The sequence below is a fragment of the Sus scrofa genome, chromosome 1 (genome assembly GCF_054392235.1).
Source record: "Sus scrofa isolate SSC_HxYL_T2T_F1_AM1 chromosome 1, Sscrofa_HxYL_maternal_Yorkshire_Landrace_v2.0, whole genome shotgun sequence".
NCBI lineage: Eukaryota > Metazoa > Chordata > Mammalia > Artiodactyla > Suidae > Sus > Sus scrofa.
The window spans coordinates 195164138-195185988 of record NC_139383.1 but is presented as its reverse complement, the minus strand read 5'-3'; the positions used below and the strand labels follow the sequence as shown (position 1 = coordinate 195185988).

General features: G+C 37.3%; 1 protein-coding gene across 3 annotated transcripts in view; it reads left to right on the top strand.

Annotated features, from left to right (window-relative positions):
- WDHD1 (WD repeat and HMG-box DNA binding protein 1) overlaps positions 1 to 21851 on the top strand; it is a 78626-nt gene that overhangs the window by 5428 nt on the left and 51347 nt on the right. For all 3 annotated transcript variants that reach the window (XM_021102266.2, XM_021102265.2, XM_084981471.1), the window contains 5 exons: positions 8608 to 8719; positions 12191 to 12342; positions 16984 to 17095; positions 17281 to 17331; positions 18245 to 18340. In XM_021102266.2, coding sequence (XP_020957925.1) covers positions 17012 to 17095; positions 17281 to 17331; positions 18245 to 18340 — 231 coding nt within the window. In that variant the 5' untranslated portion in view covers positions 8608 to 8719; positions 12191 to 12342; positions 16984 to 17011. The remainder of the gene's footprint in view (positions 1 to 8607; positions 8720 to 12190; positions 12343 to 16983; positions 17096 to 17280; positions 17332 to 18244; positions 18341 to 21851) is intronic.

Genomic DNA, 21851 nt, shown 5'->3' with positions numbered 1-21851 from the left:
CTCCAAGCCCCAGAGGGATGTAGAAAAGAAATCAGCCACCACTTAAGTGGGCTGAAGAGGAAACGGTGTCCTCAGAGGAATGTTTAGAGAAAAGCTGATTTTGCTGCTGCCTGACCATGAATCTCATGAGGCCCAGTGGAAGGTTGGGGGGGCGTGTGTCATCAGATTAGGCAAAGAACATTGTGTGAGGATACCTTGGTAATCATTGGTTTCTTGTAGTTATGTCATAAAAAGGATAAGGGCATGACAGAATTCATCCTTTGCTCAGAAATTTACAGTGGATTTCTTAATTTCTCATCTAAACCAGGACATCTTTAAGAATGGGGAGAAGGGGAGTTCCCTTGTGGCACAGTGGGTTAATGATCCAGTGTCACTGCAGTGGCTTGGATTGCTGCTGTGGTGTAGGTATGGTCCCTAGCCTGGGAACTTCCATATGCTGTGGGCGTGGCCAAAAAAAATGGGGAGAAATATTTCAAAATAATTAAAATTACAGTTTTTTGAATTACTGATTTATTGGCAAATTATTCTGTTTTGGTAGATCTGAAACTTATTTCTATTAAGAAAGTATTTCAGGAAGTTTCTGTTGTGTTTGACTCCCTAATGGGAATTTCCCTGTGCCACTGGTGCGGCCCTGAAAAAGCAAAAATAAATAAATAAATAAATAAACCATTTCAAAACATTTTTTCTTTTCTTTCTTTTTGTTTTTTTTGCCTTTTCTAGGACTGCACCCACGGCATATGGAGGTTCCAAGGCTAGGGGTCTAATCAGAGCTGTAGTTGCCAGCCTACACCACAGCCACAGCCACAGCCCCAGCCCCAGCCACACAGGATCCAAGCTGAGTCTGTGACTTACACCACAGCTCACATCTCCCGGCAACGCCAGATCCTTAACCCACTGCGCAAGGCCAGGGATTGAACCCGCAACCTCATACTTCCTAGTCAGATTCGTTAACCACTGAGCCACAATAGAAACTCCAAAACATTTTTTTCTTAAAAAATGTATTTGTGGAGTTCCATGGTGGTTCAGTGGATTGTGTGTTGTCACTGCTATGGCTTCAGTTGCTGCTGCTATGGCTCCGGTTCAGTCCCTGGCCCAGGAACTTCTGCATGCCCTGGGCATGGCCAGGAAAAACTCTCTATTTGTGACATTAAAATTTTTTTTTTTTTGCCTATTTTTTTTTTTTTTTTGGCTTTTGTCTTTTTGTCTTTTGTTGTTGTTGCTATTTCTTGGACCGCTCCCGGGGCATATGGAGGTTCCCAGGCTAGGGGTTGAATAGGAGCTGTAGCCACTGGCCTACGCCAGAGCCACAGCAACGCGGGATCCGAGCCGCATCTGCAACCTACACCACAGCTCACGGCAACGCCGGATCGTTAACCCACTGAGCAAGGGCAGGGACCGAACCCTCAACCTCATGGTTCCTAGTTGGATTCGTTAACCACTGCGCCACGACGGGAACTCCACATTAAAATATTTTTAAATGAACAAAATGTTTAGATTCTATAATCTAAATATTAGAATAAATAAAATAGTGATTCTTGGTACATATTCATATACCTTAATTTTTTTAGCCTGTCTCTAACATGATGTAGCTGATATTTTTCTGAAAAAAAAGTTTTTTCAATATAGTCTTTTTATTCTTCTAATAAAATTGGCTCTAGTGTTCTTCAGAGTTGCATTTTATGGTTAATAAATTTGAAGTGAGACCTTCAGTTGATTCTTTTCTTTAAATCATAGTATTTTGCAGTAGTATTTAGGTTCTAACCTACTTGGTAAGCTTAGAGCAAATTCTACTAAAAGGAAGTCTCAATTTTTAAAAATTTGCCTTACCTGAAATGGATAAATATTTCACCTCCAGCATTTTTACAGATTCTGTCTTTTCACCTGCATTTACAGTACCCTTTTTCAATGATAAAATCTACCATATTTTTAAAGACAAAATTCATCAAGTAAATTCTCTCTGTGATTCCTTTGAATATTTCACAAATTTTAAGCCTACTCCATTTCATTCTAGCACAGGATATAAATTTGTGCAATTGAAAAGAGGAGGTATATCAGAGGGTTCTTCCCAAAAGCCAAGATATCCCAGAGAGCAACTACTGAATATCAAAATTAAGTCATTCACCATTTCATCTTTTAATATACAATTTGTTCAGTTCTGATTTGCTTCTGTAGAGATGAATTTCAGTGTCTCCTCTGTATAAGCTTTGTTTTCATTAATTACATTTCACTAAAAGCTTCAAAGACTTAAGTTGAATGCTTTGATTCAAGATTTCTAACTATAGTAAGTCCACAAATAACAAATGCTGGAGGGGGTGTGGAGAAAAGGGAACCCTCCTGCACTGTTGGTGGGAATGTAAATTGATACAACCACCATGGAGAACAGTATGGAGGTACCTTAGAAAACTATACGTAGAACTACCATATGACCCAGCAATCCCACTCTTGGGCATATATCCGGACAAAACTTTCCTTGAAAAAGACACATGCAACTTCATGTTCATTGTAGCACTGTTCACAATAGCTGGGACAATGGAAACAACTCAGATGTCCATCGACAGATGATTGGATTCGGAAGATGTGGTATATATACACAAAGGAATACTATTCGGCCAGCAAAAAGAACAAAATAATGCCATTTGCAGCAACATGGATGGAACTAGAGATTGTCATACTGAGTGAAGTAAGTCAGAAAGAGAAAGGCAAAAACCATATGATACCACTTATATCTGAAATCTAGTATACGGCACAAATGAACCTTTCCACAGAAAAGAAACTCATGGACTTGGAGAACAGACTTGTGGTTGCCAAGGGGGAGGGGGAGGGAGTGGGAAGAAGTGGGAGTTTGGGGTTAATAGATGCAGACTATTGCCTTTGGAATGGATTAGCAATGAGATTCTGCTGTGTAGCACTGGGAACTATGATTAGTCACTTATGATGGAGCCTGATAATGGGAGAAAAAAGAATGTGTACATGTATGTGTAACTGGGTCGCCATGCTGTACAGTAGAAAAAATAAAAATGCTTGTTACTATAAAAAAAAAAGGATTTCTAACTGATTCTGAACAAAATGCAACTAAGGTTTAGAGAACTTGCTTATAATAGTAATAATAATAATAATACCATTGTTAGATTTTATAAGGACACTTAGATTTTATAAGGTCACTCTTCAAATACTCAAAACACTTTATTTTTTTTATTTTTAATTTTTTGCTTTTTAGGGCTGTACTTGCAGCATGTAGAACTTCCCAGGCTAAGGGTCAAATCAGAGCTATAGCTGCCAGCCTACACAACCACAGCAATGCAGGGTTGGAGCCATGTCTGCAACCTACACCACAGTTCACGGCCACACCAGATACTTAACCCATTGAACGAGGCCAGGGATTGAACCCACATCTTTGTGGACACTAGTCAGGTTCTTAACCCACTGAGCCACAACTGGAACTCCCATAGATTTCTTAATTTAGTAAAAATGTTTTTACTATAATGCTATACTCTACCAAAATGTGTATTATTACCAGAAAATTAAGAATTTTATCTTTAGTGTTGAACCCTTCAAATGCAATTAGGTAGAACTCCCAGTAGTTTCAGATATTTCACTTTGCACAAGCTTTGCTTTGAACTTCCGAGAGCTTTACTTTGTTTCCATGAACTGAAGGGAAAATAAAAACATTATTGAAATTAATCTGACTGATTTTCTTTTTAAAACCTTTGGTAACATTGCTATAAAACCAGTATCATTTAATTGAGTGAAAGTGTTCTTTTTACTGAGAGAGACAACGTAATAATAGTTATGATTTCATTTTTCATATTTCCTAGAAAACCTAGAATGAAAAATAAACAAAATTAATTCAGAACAAGTGTCATTGTTTTGGCACTGCTTTGTCCAGTACAGTGGCCAGTAGTCATATGTAGCTATTAAGATTAAACAAAAGTTCAGTTCCTTGGTCATACTAGTCAGTAGTCACTACTAATTGCTTAGTAGGCAGATGTAGACCATTTCCATTATCTCAGAAGGTTCTATCGAATATCATTGAATTCTTTTTTTTTTTTTTTTTTTCAGTCTTTTTGCTATTTCTTTGGGCCGCTCCCGTGGCGTATGGAGATTCCCAGGCTAGGGGTCGAATCGGAGCTGTAGCCACCGGCCTATGCCAGAGCCACAGCAACGCAGGATCCGAGACGCGTTTGCAACCTACACCACAGCTCACGGCAACACCAGATCCTTAACCCACTGAGCAAGGGCAGGGACCAAACCCGCAACCTCATGGTTCCTAGTTGGATTTGTTAACCACTGCGCCACGACGGGAACTCCATCATTGAATTCTTATGAAAAGTCATTTTTTATTGTATTTTTTTAGGGCCACATCCATGGCATATGGAGGTTCCCAGGCTAGGGATTGAATCAGGGCTGCAGCCGATGGCCTATGCCACAGCCACAGCAAGGCCAGATCCTTAACCCACTGATCAAGGCCAGGGATCTAACCTGTGTCTTCAGGGATGCTAGTCTGATTCGTTTCCCCTCAGCCATGACAGGAACTCCGAAAAGTCATTTTTTAAAAGATGCATACTCACTTTGTACTACTAGGGAAACAATCGTAGATTCCACATATAAAGAGAGAGTCTCTAGTTGAATCCATGTTGCTGCAAATGGCATTATTTTGTTCTTTTTTTATGGCTGAGTAGTATTGCATTGTGTATATATACCATATCTTCTTAATTCATTCATCTGTCGGTGACCATTTAGGTTGTTTCCATGTCTTGGCTGTTGTGAATAGTGCTGCAGTGAACATAGAGGTGCATGTATCTTTTTGAATGGAAGTTTTGTCTGGATCTTTGCCCAGGCTTGGGATTGCTGGGTCATGTGGTAGTTTATATATAGTTTTCTAAGGTACCTCCATACTGTTTTCCATAGTGGTTGTATCAATTTACATCCCCACCGACAGTGCAGGAGGTTTGTTTCCCTTTCTCCATACCCTCTCCAGCATTTGTTATGTGTAGTCTTATTTTTTTTAATGCATGTTATTTGTAGCCTTGTTAATGATAGCCTGAGGTGGTACCTCCTTATATTCTTGATTTGCATTTTTCTAATAATTAGAGCATTTTTTCCTGTGCCTGTTAGCAATCCGTATGTCTTTGGAGAGATAAATATCTATTTAGGTCTTCTGCCCATTTTTTGATTCAGTTGTTTGGCTTTATGTTGTTGAGTTGTTTTGTATATTTTAGAGATTAAGCCCCTGTCGGCTGCATCCATTGGAACTATTTTCTCCCATCCTGTAGGTTGTCTTTTCATCTTTTTTTTTAATAGCCTCCTTTACTGTGCAAAAACTTGTAAGTTTTATTAGGTCCCATTGGTTTATTTTTGTTTTTATTTCTATTGCCTTGGGAGACTGACCGAAGAAAACATTTATACAGTTTATGTCATAGAATGTTTTGACTATGTTCTCCTCTAGACGTTTTATGGTTTCACGTCTTATGTTCAAGTCTTTAAGTTATTTTGAATTTATTTTTGTGTATGGTGTGAGGGTGTTTCTAGTTTCATTGATTTACATGCAGCTGTCCAGTTTTCCTAGCACCATTTGCTGAAGAGACTGTCTTTTTCGCTTTTTATATTCTTGCCTCCTTTGTCAAAGATTAATTGACCATAGGTATCTGGGTTTATTTCTGGGCTCTCTGTTCCATTCTGTTGATCTGTATGTCTGTTTTTGTACCAGTACCACACTGTCTTGATTACTGTAGCTTTGTAATATTGTCTGAAGTATGGGACAGTTATGCCTTCTGCTTTCTTTTTTTCTTCCTCGATTGCTTTGGCAATTCTGGGTCTTTTATAATTCCATGTACATTTTTGGATTATTTGTTCTAGTTTTGTGAAAAATGTCATGGGTAATTGGATAGGGATGGCCTTAAATCTATAGGCCGATTTGGGTAGTATAACAGTATTAATTCTTCCAATCCAGGAGCATGGGATATCTTTCTGTTTCTTTGAGTCCTGTTTAATTTCCTTGATTAATGTTTTATAGTTCTTAGCATGTAAGTCTTTCACCTCCTTGGTCAGGTTTATTCCTAGGTATTTAATTTTTGGTGGTGTGATTTTAAAAGGTGTCTTTTATATTCCTTCTCTAATATTTCATTGTTAGTATACATAAATGCATACCAAATGTTAATCTTTTTAGTATTATTATTATTTTTAAATTTTTATTTATGTTTTTGGTCTTTTAGGGCCGCACCTGTGGCTTATGGAAATTTCCAGGCTAGGGGTCAAATCGGAGCTGCAGCTGCTGGCTTATACCACAGCCACCGCAACACCAGATCTGAGGTGGGTCTGTGTCCTACACCACAGCTCACAGCAACGTCATGTTCTTAATCCACTGAATGGGGCCAGGGATCGAACCCACATCCTCATGGATACCTCTTCTCTTCCAATTTGATGTCTTTTATTTCTTGTGTTTGTCTGATTGATGTGGCTAGAACTTCCATTCCTGTGTTGAATAAAAATAGTGAGAGTCTTGGATGTCTTGTACATTTTAGCAGGAAGGTTTTCAGCTTTTCTCCATTGATTATTAGAGTTTTTTTTTTTTTTTTTTTTTGGTAAAATTTTAAAAACATAGCCAACAATAAAATTACATAGTTTTATTCCTACAGTAAATGACAAAAACATTGTAGGAAGAAATTTCAGACTACTCTAAAAGCTCTTCAAAGAACTGTTGAACTTTATTTCTTGCATATATTTCTTATTAATTCCACTGTTATTTCAGTTTAATTTCCCACTTGCAACACCAACTGGCAACTGCAACTTTCTACATCTCCCTCAGAACACCTAGCTTATACACCAGATAGCTGGTTGGAACAGGGATATGAAATACTTCTACCATCACCTCTGGAAACTGAAAGAAATCACTCTTCCCACGGCATCATGTCTGACTTCACTTTTGTTTTTTTCTTAGCAGATAATACCTGTTGTCCTTGAAAAGAGGTATTACAGTACATCAAGAGAGATTGGAGGAGTTTTGTTATGACTCAGCGGTTGGTTATGAACCCGACTAGGATCCATGAGGATGCGGGTTCGATCCCTGGCCTTGCTCAGTGGGTTAAGGATCTGGTGTGGCCGTGAGCTGTGGTGTAGATCACAGACGCAGCTTGAATCCTGCATTGCTGTGTCTGTGATGTAGGCCGGCAGTTGTGGCACTGATTCAACCCCTAGCCTGGGAACTTCCATGTGCTGTGGGTGTGGCCCTGGAAAAAAAAGAAAAAAAAGAAAAAGAAAGGATTGGAAAGGGGAAAATGTGTTATCACTGGTTGTCTTTCCTGTTTATCTCCATGTTATGGTGAGAACTCTATTCATTCCATGTGTTACACTATTAAACAAGATGATAACAGAAGCTAGAAATGCAAAGAAGTCTGTCAAATCCACCTGACAATTTTGACACAACTAATACCAATATGTCCTAAAATGAAAAATAAGGACAAATGCCAAACCAGCTGGATACGTAACTCCCAGAAATGTCCTTGGCAAACTGTGGCTTGTAGTCTTAGTTATTTCTGATAAAACAGAGGCTAAGCCCCTCACTCTGACATGTCATCTTAAAGAGGATGACCCCAATCTACTTTTTTTTCCTCAGTTTTCTGGCCTGTCTGCTCCATGTAAACTACCCTGTGCTTCACTATCTTCATATTTTGGTTTATGTAATTTTGTCTGTTTGGAAATGCCCTTTTCACCAATCTCAGCATGTCTAGTCCTAGCTATCCTTTGATTTCCTAATGTTAATAATCACTTTTCTTACAAACGCTTCTGATTTTCTGATGGGAGTTAATTTTTTCTTTCTGAACATCCATAGTTTTTGTGTTATTTTATTTTATTTCTGTCTTTTTATGCACCCATGGCATATGGAGATTCCCAGGTTAGGGGTCAAATCAGAGCTGTAGCCGCAGCAACACTAGATCCGAGCCTCGTCTGCAGCTACACCTACAGCTCGTGGCAGCGCCAGATCCTACCCACTGAGCGAAGCCAGGGATCGAACCCGAGTCCTCATGGATGCTAGTCACATTGGTTTCTGGTGAGCCACTATGGGAACTTCATTCATAGTTTTTCAATATGGCTTCTCTTGGCCATTTACCATATTATTTTTATATTTTATTTGCTTTTTTATATGTCTTAATAGGACACATACCAAATGAATAAAAGCACTCAAAACAAGATTAGAGAGCTGACAGCCATTTGAATAATCTGCTTTGGATAATTGAGCTCTTGCATTCATCCATTTATTCATTCAACATTTATCAAATCTACTTAACAGAGACTGCTTTGTGCTAGAGACACAATAGTAAGCAAAGTAGACCTGATCCCTGCTGTTACAGAGATGACACATTCATTTTTCTTACATTATTACAAATATATAAAGAATTTTATGTCAAGGAGAAACTAGAGAACATAAACTCACCTTTCGTTTTGCAGAATAGGAGGTTAATAGTCCTTATTATTGATGTTTGTGTATATAAAATGAGAAAACATGTTGGCTAGTAACTTGATTTTATTAAAATAGAGATAAGGTAGCATTCCCAAAGTTTAATAGGCCTAAAGCTGGGTGAGTTTTTAATAAATGTGTTTCTTTCACAGCTGTATTGTAACTTGTGGAAGCGATGGTGATGTGAGGATTTGGGAAGACTTGGATGATGATGATCCTAAGTCCATTAATGTTGGAGAAAAGGCATATTCATGTGCTTTGAAGGTATTAAAAACAATTAAAGCAACTGATATGAAATGATTCTGCCAGAATCATTCTGTGATGAAATGATTCTGCCAGATTCTGTGATGTTTTATGCTTGGGTATAAATATTTTTATAGAGGTTTGAATATAGATGTACCTTTTTGTTTGTTTCTTTTATGAATAATATTAAAAATGTATATTAATGCCATAATTTTCCCCAGAATTTTTACAAGTAAAATCTGAATGGCTTATTAAAGGTGATTAATGGATAGTAATGGTGAGCCAGTTAAAATACACACAGAAAATTACGCTTTATCTTTTAAGAGGTTTAAATCTTCCCTTTTTTTTTCCTTTTGAGAGGAAACTGCATTTTCAGGTATTTAGCTCACTAATTCAGATAACTTTAGGAATTGTACTGGAAAAGAGGACTACTTATTAACCTTTTCAAGAGATATACTTCACACGTCTATAATGTTTTATGTGAGGTAAATATAGGAATGAGATGTATGTTACCTAGAGAATGGAGGTATGTCTTTAGAAAGACTTTGCAAACTAAGTATCTGAAAACCATTAAGCTTTTTATTTGCCATGAATTTTAAGATGAGTGTATTGTATTTGGGGGAAAAAAAAGATCTTTCCACAGAATTCATGTTTTTTTCAAACCGAGATTCACTAAGGTAGAGGATATGGTCTTTAGATACTTTGGATAGTCTTTTTGAAGTGGCCATATATAATGGTAGATGTTTTCCCAGAAGAAAAACATTAAATGACCAGTGTACATTAAATAAGAGCTAAGTTTCATTAATAAGAAAAGAAGTACAGATTAAACAGTTGGATTTTTTCCTGTAAGATTGGCCAGAATAAAAAATATTGCAAAAAATTTTAGTAAATGAAGAAGCATACTTAATCATATTAACATTTCTAGTGAATCGCAACTGCAGTTGCCAGCCTACACTGCAGCAACACCAGATCCGAGTGGCGTCTGCGACCTATGTTGCTCAGCTTATGGCAATGCTGGATCCTTAACCCACTGAGTGAGACCAGGGATTGAACATGCATCCTCATGGATACTAGCCCGGCTCTTAACCCCCTGAGCCACAACAGGAATTCCCATAAAGATGTACTCTTGAAATCAGTGGTACAGAAAGTACAATTAGATGCTTTATTCAAGAACAAACAGAAAAAATATCACCCTCCAAAATAGTCAGGCTGGTATGTATCAACGTATTTGTGGGTAGTAGTAGTTAATGCTTGCATAGTATTTTACATTGTCAAGGCCTTTTAAAAAAGATTAGGAGAGGTACCTGGGACTATCTCCATTTTATTCTTGGGAAAATCAAAGCTCAGAGGAATGTCAAATGACTTAGTAAGGAACACAGTGGGCTGGAGCCCAAGTCTTGCTATGCTGTGTTTTATTCCTACCAACCTACCAGGAAGAAGAGTAGTTTGACCAGATCCGGACCATAGCCCTGATCCTTTGGATGTTTTGTTTTTTTTAATTTTTATTAGTTGACACCATATACCGATGGTGATTTGGTTTCCCATGGATTTGTTGGAAAGTGCCTTCAAAGCAAGGCTTTTATTCAGGTTTCCCAGATGAGTTAGTATAGTTATAGTTATATACTTTAACATTTTCACATGAATAGCGGACTAGTTTAAAGTGTTTTTGGATTTTTTTGGTTTTCTGTTCCTTTTTGGCCCCTCATGTGGCATGTGGCAGTTCCTGGGCCAGGGATTGAACCTGCACCATAGCAGTGAGCTGAGCCACTGCAGTGACAACACCAGATCCTTAAACTGATCCTTAACTTGCCACACCACGGGAGGACTGCAGTGTTTTATTAAAGAATTACTCAGGTTTGTTATAGAGCTGAGAATGCTTAGTTAGTATTCTCCTAATAAATCTGTCTGCCAAGTAGAGCATAGCCAGGTTGCAAAATTCCTGTACATGTGCACACATAAATAGTTGTTGTTTCTGCAGTTATCCCAAAGGACATTTAACATCATCAGTATTTTTTCTTCTTTTTGCTTTTTAAGGCCACACCCATGGCATATGAAGGTTCCCAGGCTAGGGGTCCAATCGGAGCTACAGCTGCTGGCCTACACCTCAGCCACAGCAACATCAGATCTGAGCCATGTCTGCGACCTACAGCACAGCTCATGGCAGCCCCAGATCCTTAACCCACTGAGTGAGGCCAGGGATTGAACCCTCAACCTCATGGTTTTAGGTCAGATTCATTTCCACTGTGCCACAATGGGAACTCCTCTAACATCATCAGTATTGTCCTGAGTTGGTTATAGTTTTTTGTTGATTCTCTTCTTGTTTTCACACTAAAATTATTGTTGCCTTCAATATTATGAATTTAGTTTATTGTAGATTGTTTAATTATATACAATAGTTGCAGTGTGGGCATAAACCATACTTTTCCAGTGTTGAACTTGAAGATAAGCATGTACAACAGTTCAAATTTGAGTCATTTATATTGTTATTGGAACAGATAAATACATCTCCCCAAATTTTGCTGTATAGTAACATGCCATTGTATCACCAAGTTCTTTTTCCATTATAATGGGAGCAGATGCTATCAATAGGCTGAGGGTTTCTATGTGTGCAAATATGACTGAGACCTCTTGCCGTAAGATAAAGTATGTTCAGTAATAAATTTCAGTAGTTTAGCATTTATCATTGAATCTAAATTAATAAATTGACCATATGACTTATCAAATTGTACATAGGGTTGGTAGACTGTGATTTAATCTGTCAGGACTTAATTTCTGCTAGATAAGTAATAAAGGGGCTAGGGCGGATCCTTGATTTTTTATGATTCTTAGCTAAAAGCTCTGCACAACAGTGGTATCTGCAGGTCATTTTCAGATCCTGAAACTTTCTTTTTATTTAGTGTTTTTAAAAAAGGAGCCAAGAGGAGTTCCCTGATGGCCTAGCAGTTTGGGGATCTCACATTATCACTGCTGCGGTGTGGGCTGGATCCCTGGTGCAGGGATTACTGCATGCCACGGGCACTGCTGAGAAAAAACAGGATGGAGGGAACCATGGATTCTGCATTTAGATTTTGTCCTATGCCAAGAAGACATTTAGTAGTGGTTTTGTAGAAACTTACGGCAGCACTAATAGTGCAGCTGTTGTACTCGTCCCTTGTTGAGAAGAGCTGTGTATTTTCTGAAAAGCAGTTCTGAGTCTCCTTTTTTATGACATTTGGGAATCCGTGAAAACATCGTTTAAATATTTTTCTTGCCAGAAATACAAGAAAAATCAGAGGCTAAAAGTTTGGCTGATAGCAGGGGAATTAAATTTTCCAAAGACAGCAAATAAATTTTTCTTGCTAATAGCCATTTCAGAAAAACTGTCCATTAAGTGGTATTTTTTTTTCTTGACACAAACTACATTTGTAAGTTCTTTTAAACATATTTTTAGCTATAGAGTCCCAATTAATTACTTAGTTTTTCCAATATTTCTTACTTTTATTTTTCTTTTAGAATGGGAAACTGGTCACTGCAGTATCTAACAATACTATTCAGGTGCACACATTTCCTGAAGGAGTTCCAGATGGTATATTAACTCGCTTTACTACAAATGCAAACCATGTGATCTTTAATGAGGACGGTACAAAAATTGCTGCTGGGTCTAGGTAAGGCTCTTTGATATCAGAAAAGGAAATAATATTAAGACAAAATGGTCTGATTTGTTGAATCCAGGGTAACATTTTCAGAATTCTCTTCCTGCTTTTTATTGTTGTTATTTAATTATTATATCCAAGTCTTTTTTCTGGTAAAGATTTTTGGTGACAACTTGTGATTCTTTGTGAATTGAGATGTATTTCTTTACCAATAGCCTGTTCAGTAAATGCTGGAAAAGACTGAGGAAAGATGATGGTTGGATACAAAATTTTGAAAATTATTTTATGTGGAGTCTAGACTATACAGTCAGAGTTGTTTGCATTGATGCTTATTTGTCACAAGAAACGAAAATGTAATTGGTGAGTTGCTGAGCTGCATTAAAAGGCATAGTGCTTTTAAAAATGGTTTTGACTGTAATTAGACTAGCAATGTAATGAAAACTGTTTCCTAAAAATATTTGTTTTTTTTGTTTGTTTGTTTTTTTGTCTTTTGTCTTTTTTGTCTTTTTGCTGCTGTTGTTGTTGTTGTTGCTATTTCTTGGGCCGCTCCCGCGGCATATGGAGGTTCCCAGGCTAGGGGTTGAATCGGAGCTGTAGCCACCGGCCTATGCCAGGGCCACAGCAACGCGGGATCCGAGCCGCGTCTGCAACCTACACCACAGCTCACGGCAACGCCGGATTGTTAACCCACTGAGCAAGGGCAGGGACCGAACCCTCAACCTCATGGTTCCTAGTCGGATTCGTTAACCACTGCGCCACGACGGGAACTCCAATATTTGTATTTTAACATATGGGAAATCTTGAGTTATATCTTTAGCATCCTTATAGAGCAAAACTAAAACGTAACTTATTAAGTTTCGGTGCCAACTTTCACACATTACTATAAAGAAATTACGGCATTTAGAGATGTAACCAAGATGGCAGAGGATTAGGATGTGGTGCTCACTTCCTACAAACATCCAAAAACCCATCTGCATATAGTAAGATTTGCAAAGGAGTTCCCGTCATGGTTCAGCAGTAATGAACCTGACTAGTATCCATGAGGATGCAAGTTTGATCCCTGGCCTCGCTTAGTGGGTTAAGGATCTGGCATTACTGTGAGCTGTTGTGTAGGTTGCAGACACGCCTGAGATCTAGCATTGCTGTGGCTGTTGCATAGGCTGGCAGCCTCAGCTCTGGATTGACGTACAAGAGACCCACCTTAGGGCAAAGGATACATAAGGTGAAAGTGAAGGGATGGAAAAAGATATTTCATGTGAATGGAAATGACAGAAAAGTGGCGGTTGCAATACTCATATCAGGCAAAATAGATTTTAAAACAAAGGTCATAAAGAAAAAGGCTTTTAATGATAAAAGGATCAATTCAAGAAGATACTGCACTTATCAATATATATGTCCCTAATATGGGAGCACCCAAATATGTACAACAAACCCTCACAGACATAAAAGGAGAAATTTATGGGGAGTTCCCGTTGTGGCTCAGTGGTTAACGAACCTGACTAGTATCTATGAGGTTGTGGGTTCAATCCCTGGCCCCGCTCAGTGGGTTAAGGATCCAGCATTGCCACGAGCTGTGGTGTAGGTCGCAGATATGGCTCAGATCCTGCATTGCTGTGGCTGTGGTGTAGGCTGGCAGCTACAGCTCCAATTTGATCCTTAGCCTCGGAACCTCCATATGCTGCTAAAAAAGACAAAAGACAAAAAAAAAAAAAGAGAGAGAGAGAGAGAGAGAGAGAGAGAAATCAATGGGAATACAGTAGGAGACTTTAAATTCACCCTAACATCAATGGACAGATCCTCTAGACAGAAAATCAACAAGGCAATGGAAATCCTAAATGATATGGTAGAATAGGTAAGACTCAATTGATATTTTCACGACATTACATCCTGACAAACACAGAATATACATTCTTTTCAAGTGCACATGGAGCATTCTCTAGGATTGATCACATACTGGAGCAGAAAACTAAGTTCAACAAATTAAAGAGTATAGAAATTACTTAGACCACAATGGCATGAAACTAGAAATGAACCACAGGAAAAGAAAGAGAAAAAAAACGATTACCTAGAGACAAAACAACATGCTACTAAAAAACCAATGAATCAGAGTTCCTGTCATGGCTCAGCTGTAACAAACCTGCCTGGTATCCATGAGGACTCAGGTTCAATCCCTGGTCTTGCTCAGTGGGTTAATGATCCAGCCTTGTTGTGGTGATGGTCACAACCATAACTTGGATCTGGTATGGTGTAGACTGGCAGCTGTGGCTCCGATTGAATCCCTAGCCTGGGAACCTCCATATGCTGCAGGTGTGGCCCTAATAAAAAGCAAAAGCAAAAACAAACAACCCCCCCCAACACACACACACAAAAAAACAGTGCGTCACTGAGAAAATCCAAAAGGAAATTACAAAATGCCTTGAGACAAATGATAATGAAAACACAACTATTCAAAATCTGTGGGATGCCACCAGAGCAGTTCGTAGAGGGCAGTTCATAGCAATACAAGCCTTCCTCAAAAAGCCAAAAAATCTCAAATCAACAACATAACCTACTACCCAAAAGAATTAGAAGAAGAACAAATTAAACATTAAGTCAGCAGAAGGAAGGGAATCGGAAAGATCATAGAGGAAATCAACAAAATAGAGATTATAAAAACAGTAGAAAAAAATCAATGGAACCAAGAGCTTGTTCTTTGAAAGGGTAAAAAGAATTGACAAACCTCTGGGCAGACTCACCAAGAAGAAGAGAGAACCCAAATAAAATAAGAATTGAAAAAGGAGGGAGTTCCTATTGTGCTTCAGTGATAACAAACCCGACTGGTATCCATGAGGATATGATTTCAATCCCTAGCCCTTCCCAGTGGCATTAAGGATCTGGCATTACCATCAGCTGAGGTGTAGAAGGTCATAGATGTGGCTTGGATCTGGTGTTTCTGTGCCTGTGGCATAGGCCAGCAGCTGTAGCACCAATTCGACCCCTAGCCTAGGGACTTCCATATGCTGCAGGTGGGTCATTAAAAAAAAGAAAGAAAAAAAAAAAGAAATGAAGAAGGAGAAATCTCAGTAGATACTTCAGAAATACAAAAAAACTTAAGAGAATACTATGAACAGTTATATGCCAACAAATTTGACAACCTAGAAGAAACGGACAACTTTCTAGAGACATATGGACCACCAAAACACAATCAAGAAGACGTAATCCAGAATCAGATGGCTTCAAAGGGAAATTCTACCAAACACACAAAGAACTTAGATGCACCATTCTTAAACTTTTCCAAAAGGTTGAAGAAAGAACAGTCCCAGAGGCATTCTATGAAGCCATCACGCTAATACTAAAACCAGACAAAGATACTACAAAAAACAAAATTATATGCCAATATCGCTGATGAATATAGACACAAAAATTCTCAACAAAATTTTAGTCAACCGAATCCAACTATGCATAAAAAAGATCATACACCACGACCAAGGGGGATTCATCCCAAGTTCACAAGGATGGTTCAACATATGTGAATCAATCAGTGGCATACACCACACTGACAAAAGAAAAGTCAAAAACCATATAATCCTGAATTGGAAGAATGAATATTGTTCAAATGGTTATACTACCCAAAGCAGGGTACAGATTTAAGGCCATCCCTCTCAAATTACCTGTGACATTTTCACAGAACTAGAACAAAAATAATCCAAAAATGTATATGGAATCAAAAGATCCAAAATTGCAAAAGCAATCCTGAAAAAAAACAAAGCAGGAGGCATAACTCTCCCAGATTTCAGACAACATTACAAAACTACAGTAATCAAGACAGTATGGTACTGGTACAAAAACAGACATACAGACCAATGGAACAGCATAGAGAACCAAGAAATAAACCCAGACACCTATTGTTAATTAGTCTTCTACAAAGGAGGAAAGAATATAAAATGGGAAAAAGACAGTCCCTTCAACAAGTGGTGCTGGGAAAACTGCACAGCTGAATGTAAGTCACTGAAACTAGAACACACCCCTCACATCATGCAGAAAGTAAACTCAAAATGGCTTAGACTTAAACATAAGATGTGACGCCGTAAAAGTCCTAGGAGAGAACATAGGCAAAACATTCTATGTGAAGTCAGAAAGAGAAAGACAAATAATGTCACTTATATGTGGAATCTAAAATGTGGCATGAAAGAACCTATCTACAAAACAGAAACAGATTCATACATGGAGAACAGACTTGTGGTTGCCAAAGGGGAGAGGGGAGGGAATGGGATGGACTGGGAGTTTGGGGTTAGTAGATGCAAACTATTACATTTGGAATGGATAAGCAATGAGGTCCTACTGTATAGCACAGAGAACTATATTTATTCTCTTTGATTAGACCATGATGGAAGTAATATAAGAAAGGAAATGGTGTGTGGGTATATATGTGTGTGTGTGTGTGTGTGTGTACATGTATATACATACATATATGTGTATATATATAATCATACACGTGTACGATTGGGTCACTTTCTGTACAGCAGAAATTGGCACAACAATGTAAATCAACCGTAATTTTTAAAAACTTAAGAAAAAGAAATTACTCATTTACTCACTATTTTGAAATATTTCAGTCATAGCTTTTCAGAAGCTTTTGTATTGGTGTTTATTGATGTACATTTCTCTTCTTAGTGATTTTCTAGTCAAAGTTGTGGATGTGATGGATTGCAGCCAACAGAAAACATTTCGAGGACATGATGCCCCTGTTTTAAGTCTTTCCTTTGACCCTAAGGACATCTTTCTGGTAATCATTTTTCTCCCTGTTTTTTTTTTTGTGTGTGTGTGTTTTGAGAATGTGTTTAAAACTGTAAGAGAATTAGCAGAAAATTTTACAGTTGATAAAGGTCTCTTTCATTTAGTCATTGAACCAGTTTCCATATAGTTTTTATGTCTGTAACTATAGAGAAATTTATTCTTTTCTTCCTGCAGGCGTCATCTAGTTGTGATGGATCTGTCAAAGTGTGGCAAATTTCAGATCAGGTAAACTAATCAGTTTCTATTTAGAACTTTTTGCCTATTTCTGTCATATGTTGGGTTACATAATGTATTATTGGACCAAAGTAATAATTATTTTTCCTTGTAATTTCTTTTGAGTAACATTACTTTTTTGTGATCACATTCCATGATAATCTATGCAAAAGCAAATATCATTGAAGACTAATTGATTTTGTCCCTAATCACAAAGGAAGTTATAAATGGTTGTTTCATTTGTAGGTTTTGTTAAGTCACTGAGGGAGATTCGATCATTATATATTTACAAAGTAAACCATGTGTTGGTGGTCCCTAGATGGTGGGGATATGAAAGAAAGGCATAGGCCACACTTGATTTGGAGAGTCACAAAACTTACTCTAACACAGCGTGATGATAGTTTTCAATGAGGTATGAAGAAAGTGCTTTCTCAGTTGTCAGAGGAACAATTAATTTTTCCTGAGCCAATTGGAGAAGGCTTGGCATTTCTAGGGATGATGTGGCTGATGAGGAAAACATCCCCTACAGATGTGCCTCAGCTAATAGCCACAGATCCTCCCCTCATGTTTATTTAAACTATTTAAAAGGATTGACTTTGACACCTTAACATTTTATTGTGGATCTCTCAAGTTTATTTTTGTAGTAACTTTATGAATTTAATGTATTGGGGTTTTTTTGTTTCTGTGTGTTTATTTGGTGAGTATGTTGTTTGCTTCTTCTACATAGGAAATACTCCTGAGTTAATTATTTAGTAACTCTGAAAGACTTAAAAGTAACTTACATAAATCAAATATTACAGTTAAATTAATATGAATTTTTTCTGAGCTATATATCAGCTTGAAGAAATCATTTATTAAATGTATTCAGTGATGTATATCTTCTTGAGAGAATTTTCATAAAGGGAAATAATTTTTTTTTAATCAGACATGTGCTATTAGTTGGCCACTTTTACAAAAATGCAACGATGTGATAAATGCAAAATCAATCTGCAGACTTGCTTGGCAGCCAAAAAGTGGGAAGGTGAGTGACTCTTATTTTTCAAACTTTGTTTTGATCATATGTTCTAGTCCTTGTTATTTTTGAATGTAAGAATGGTTTTTTATTTATTTTTATTATAATATTTTTAGTAAGAATAGTTTTTAAAAGTATAAGTTTTTCATTTAGATTATAAATTTAGAGCTCCAAGCCAACTGTTTAACATTGAAATGGTTTAAGAAATATTCCACCTTTTTAAAGGTTCTTTTTTTTGAAGAGTATTTTTTGTGTGAATGAGTTGATTTTACATTCTTTGGTGGTTTGTTTGTTTGTTTGTTTTTTTTTCCTCTCTTTAGGCTGCACCTGCAACATATGGAAGTTCCCAGGCTAGGGGTCGAATCCAAGCTACAGGTGCTAGCCTACACCACAACCAGAGCAATGGCAGATCTTAGCCGTATCTGAGACCTACACCACAGCTCATGGCAATGCCAGATCCTTAACCCACTGAGCAAGGCCAGGGATCAAACCTATGTCCTCATGGGTACTAGTTGCGTTTGTTACCACTGAGCCATGACGGGAACTCCTACATTCGTGTTTAGTGGAACAACTTTGGCAATAGTTTTGTTATGTCAACTCTTACTACTAGCATTTAACATTTTGGAGGTACTAGCTGATAGAGCTGGACAATAGAAAGATATGAAAGGTTTAAAAAGAGGAAGGAGAATGCTCAGTATTTGCAAATGAAATACTTGTGTACTAGGAAATCCCAAGAAAATCAGCTCGGGGAAAAATAATACTAAGAAAATTCAGTAACATAGTTGAGAAATAATTAGTATACAAAACAAGTAACAGTGCTATATTCCCAAACGATAGCCATTTATAAAATATGGTGGGATAGAGTTCCTTGGTGGCTCAGAGGGTTAAGGATCCAGTGTTGTCACTGTTGTGGCTTGGGTTCAGCCCCTGGCCTGGGAACTTCTGCATGTCATGGGCTCGGCCAAAAAAAAAATATATATATATATATATATATATATGGGGCCATGGGTGTGGCCAAAAAATAAATATGGTGGGAGAAAATAATGCACTAACTGTGAAATCAAAAAAAAAACACAAAATAGCTAGGAATAAATTTATCAAAAAATGTGACAAAACTATATAAAGAAAACTTTGTTACCAAGAAGAGTAAAAGACAGAAATAATACAAATATGTCCCATTCTTTTTTTAAGTTATTTCTTTATTTATTGAGGTATAGTTGATTTACAATATTATACTAGTTTCAGGTGTACAACATAGTGATTCAAAATTTTTATGGATTATATTCCCTTTAAAATTATTATAAAATATTGGCTATATTCTCTGTGCTATACAATATGTCCTTCTAGTTTATTTTTTATGCAAAATAGTTTGTACCTCTTAATGCGCAACCCCTTTTTGCCCTCCCTTCTCTCCTCTTCTCACTGCTAACCACTATTTTGTTTTTTTAATATCCAAGAGTCTGTTTCTGTTTTGTTATATTTATTCATTTCATTTGATTTATTTTATTTTCTAGATTTCACATGCAAGTGATAGCATACAGTATTTATCTTTCTCTGTCTGACTTACTTCACTAAGCCTATCCCTCCAAGTTCATCCATGTTGCAAATGGCAACATTTAGAAAAAGATACAGAAAAATATATCCCATTCTTAGAAACAATTTTTTGATGTGAAGATGTCAGTTCTTCCCTAAATTATCTATAGTTAGTTTTGAGATCATTCAAATATAAAATATCAGTAAGATGTTTGGGGGAACCAAATAGAACTGATTCTAAAGCCATATGGAACACTTAAAGTCTTGAAAAAGAGGAGTGATGACGTCTAATTCAATCAGACAGAACATACTATGATCCTATGGGGATTAAAAATTTGCTGTTAACTCATGAATAGACACATCTATTAATCAGAAATAGATACAATTTATATAGAAATTTAGTGTCTTGTAAAGGTGGAGAAAAGGAGATTTAGTACATGTACTGGCCAAGGGCGTGGATACCAGAAGGTGAGAATTACTGAGAACTATCTTGGAGGCTTCATACCAGTGAAATGAATCTCTGTATAGGTATTTGCTGTATTACTTTTTCAATTTTTCTGTATATGCAAAAATTTGACAATATTTAAAGTAAAAGATAAATATTACAGATCAAAGGACAAATGATAAGTTGGGGGAAAGTCTGAAACAATATGACAAGAGAGCTAATTTTCTTAATATTTAAGAGTTCTTATAAATCAATAAGATCCCAATAGAAGAACAAGAACATGAGCAGACAGTGTACAAAAAAAGATACACAGATGGCTTTTAACATACGAAAGCACATGTAGCCTTTTGTACTAAAAGAAAAACGAATTGAAACACGATAGTGTATTTTTTCATTTGTCAGATGGTCAAACATCAAGTTTCATTATATACTGTGTGGAAAAGGATATGGCATTTTCTGTTTGAATGACCAACAGTACTAGGCCTAGGCATGTATTCTATAAGCTTATTTTATTTATTTTTGTTGACGTATGCCTGATTTACAATGATTGTTAATTCCTGCTGTACAGCAAAGTGATTCAGTTATGCGTGTGTATATCTATATGTATATATAGTTCTTATATTTTCCATTATATTTATTTATTTATTTATTTTTTGCTTTTTAGGGCCACACTCATGGCACGTGGAGGTTTCCAAGCTAGGGGTCGCATCAGAGCTGTAGTCACCGGCCTTCGCCAGAGCCACAGCAACACGGGATCCGAGCCATGTCTGTGACCTGCAGCATAGCTCAAGGCAATGCTGGATCCTTAATCCACTGAGTGAGGCTGGGGATCCAACATGCAACCTCATAGTTCCTAGTCAGGTTCATTTCCACTGCGCCAAGACAGGAACTCCAGTTTTCCGTTATTTTTTATCTCAATATTGAATATGGTTCCCTGTGTATAAGCATATTTATACATAGACACTACAGAGTATGTATGATAAAAATGTATCATTGTTTGTAGTAGCAAAAGATTAGGAATATTCTAAGTATTCATTAATAGGGATCTGGTTAAATATATTCTGGAATTTTTTCCTGAAAGTCGAATACTATGCAACCGTTAGAATGAAGTATATCTGTATGTTTTCATGTGGAATAATTTTTAGATACATTAAAACATCGCGGGAGTTCCCATCGTGGCTCAGTGGTTAACAAATCCAACTAGGAACTCTGAGGTTGCGGGTTCGATCCCCGGCCTTGCTCAGTGGGTTAAGGATCTGGCGTTGCCATGAGCTGTGGTACAGGTCACAGACGCGTCTCGGATCCCACGTTGCTGTGGCTCTGTTGTAGGCCAGGGGCTATAGCTCTGTTTAGACCCCTAGCTGGGAACCTCCATATCCCATGGGTGCAGCCCCAGAAAAGACAAAAAAGACAAAAAAAAAAAAAAAAAATCAAGCTGTAGAGCAGTAGGTTTAGACAGTAGATAGAATGCTACTGTTTATTGTGTATATATACTTGTATATATGTACATATGCATTCTTGTGTACTCTATACTTTATTTTT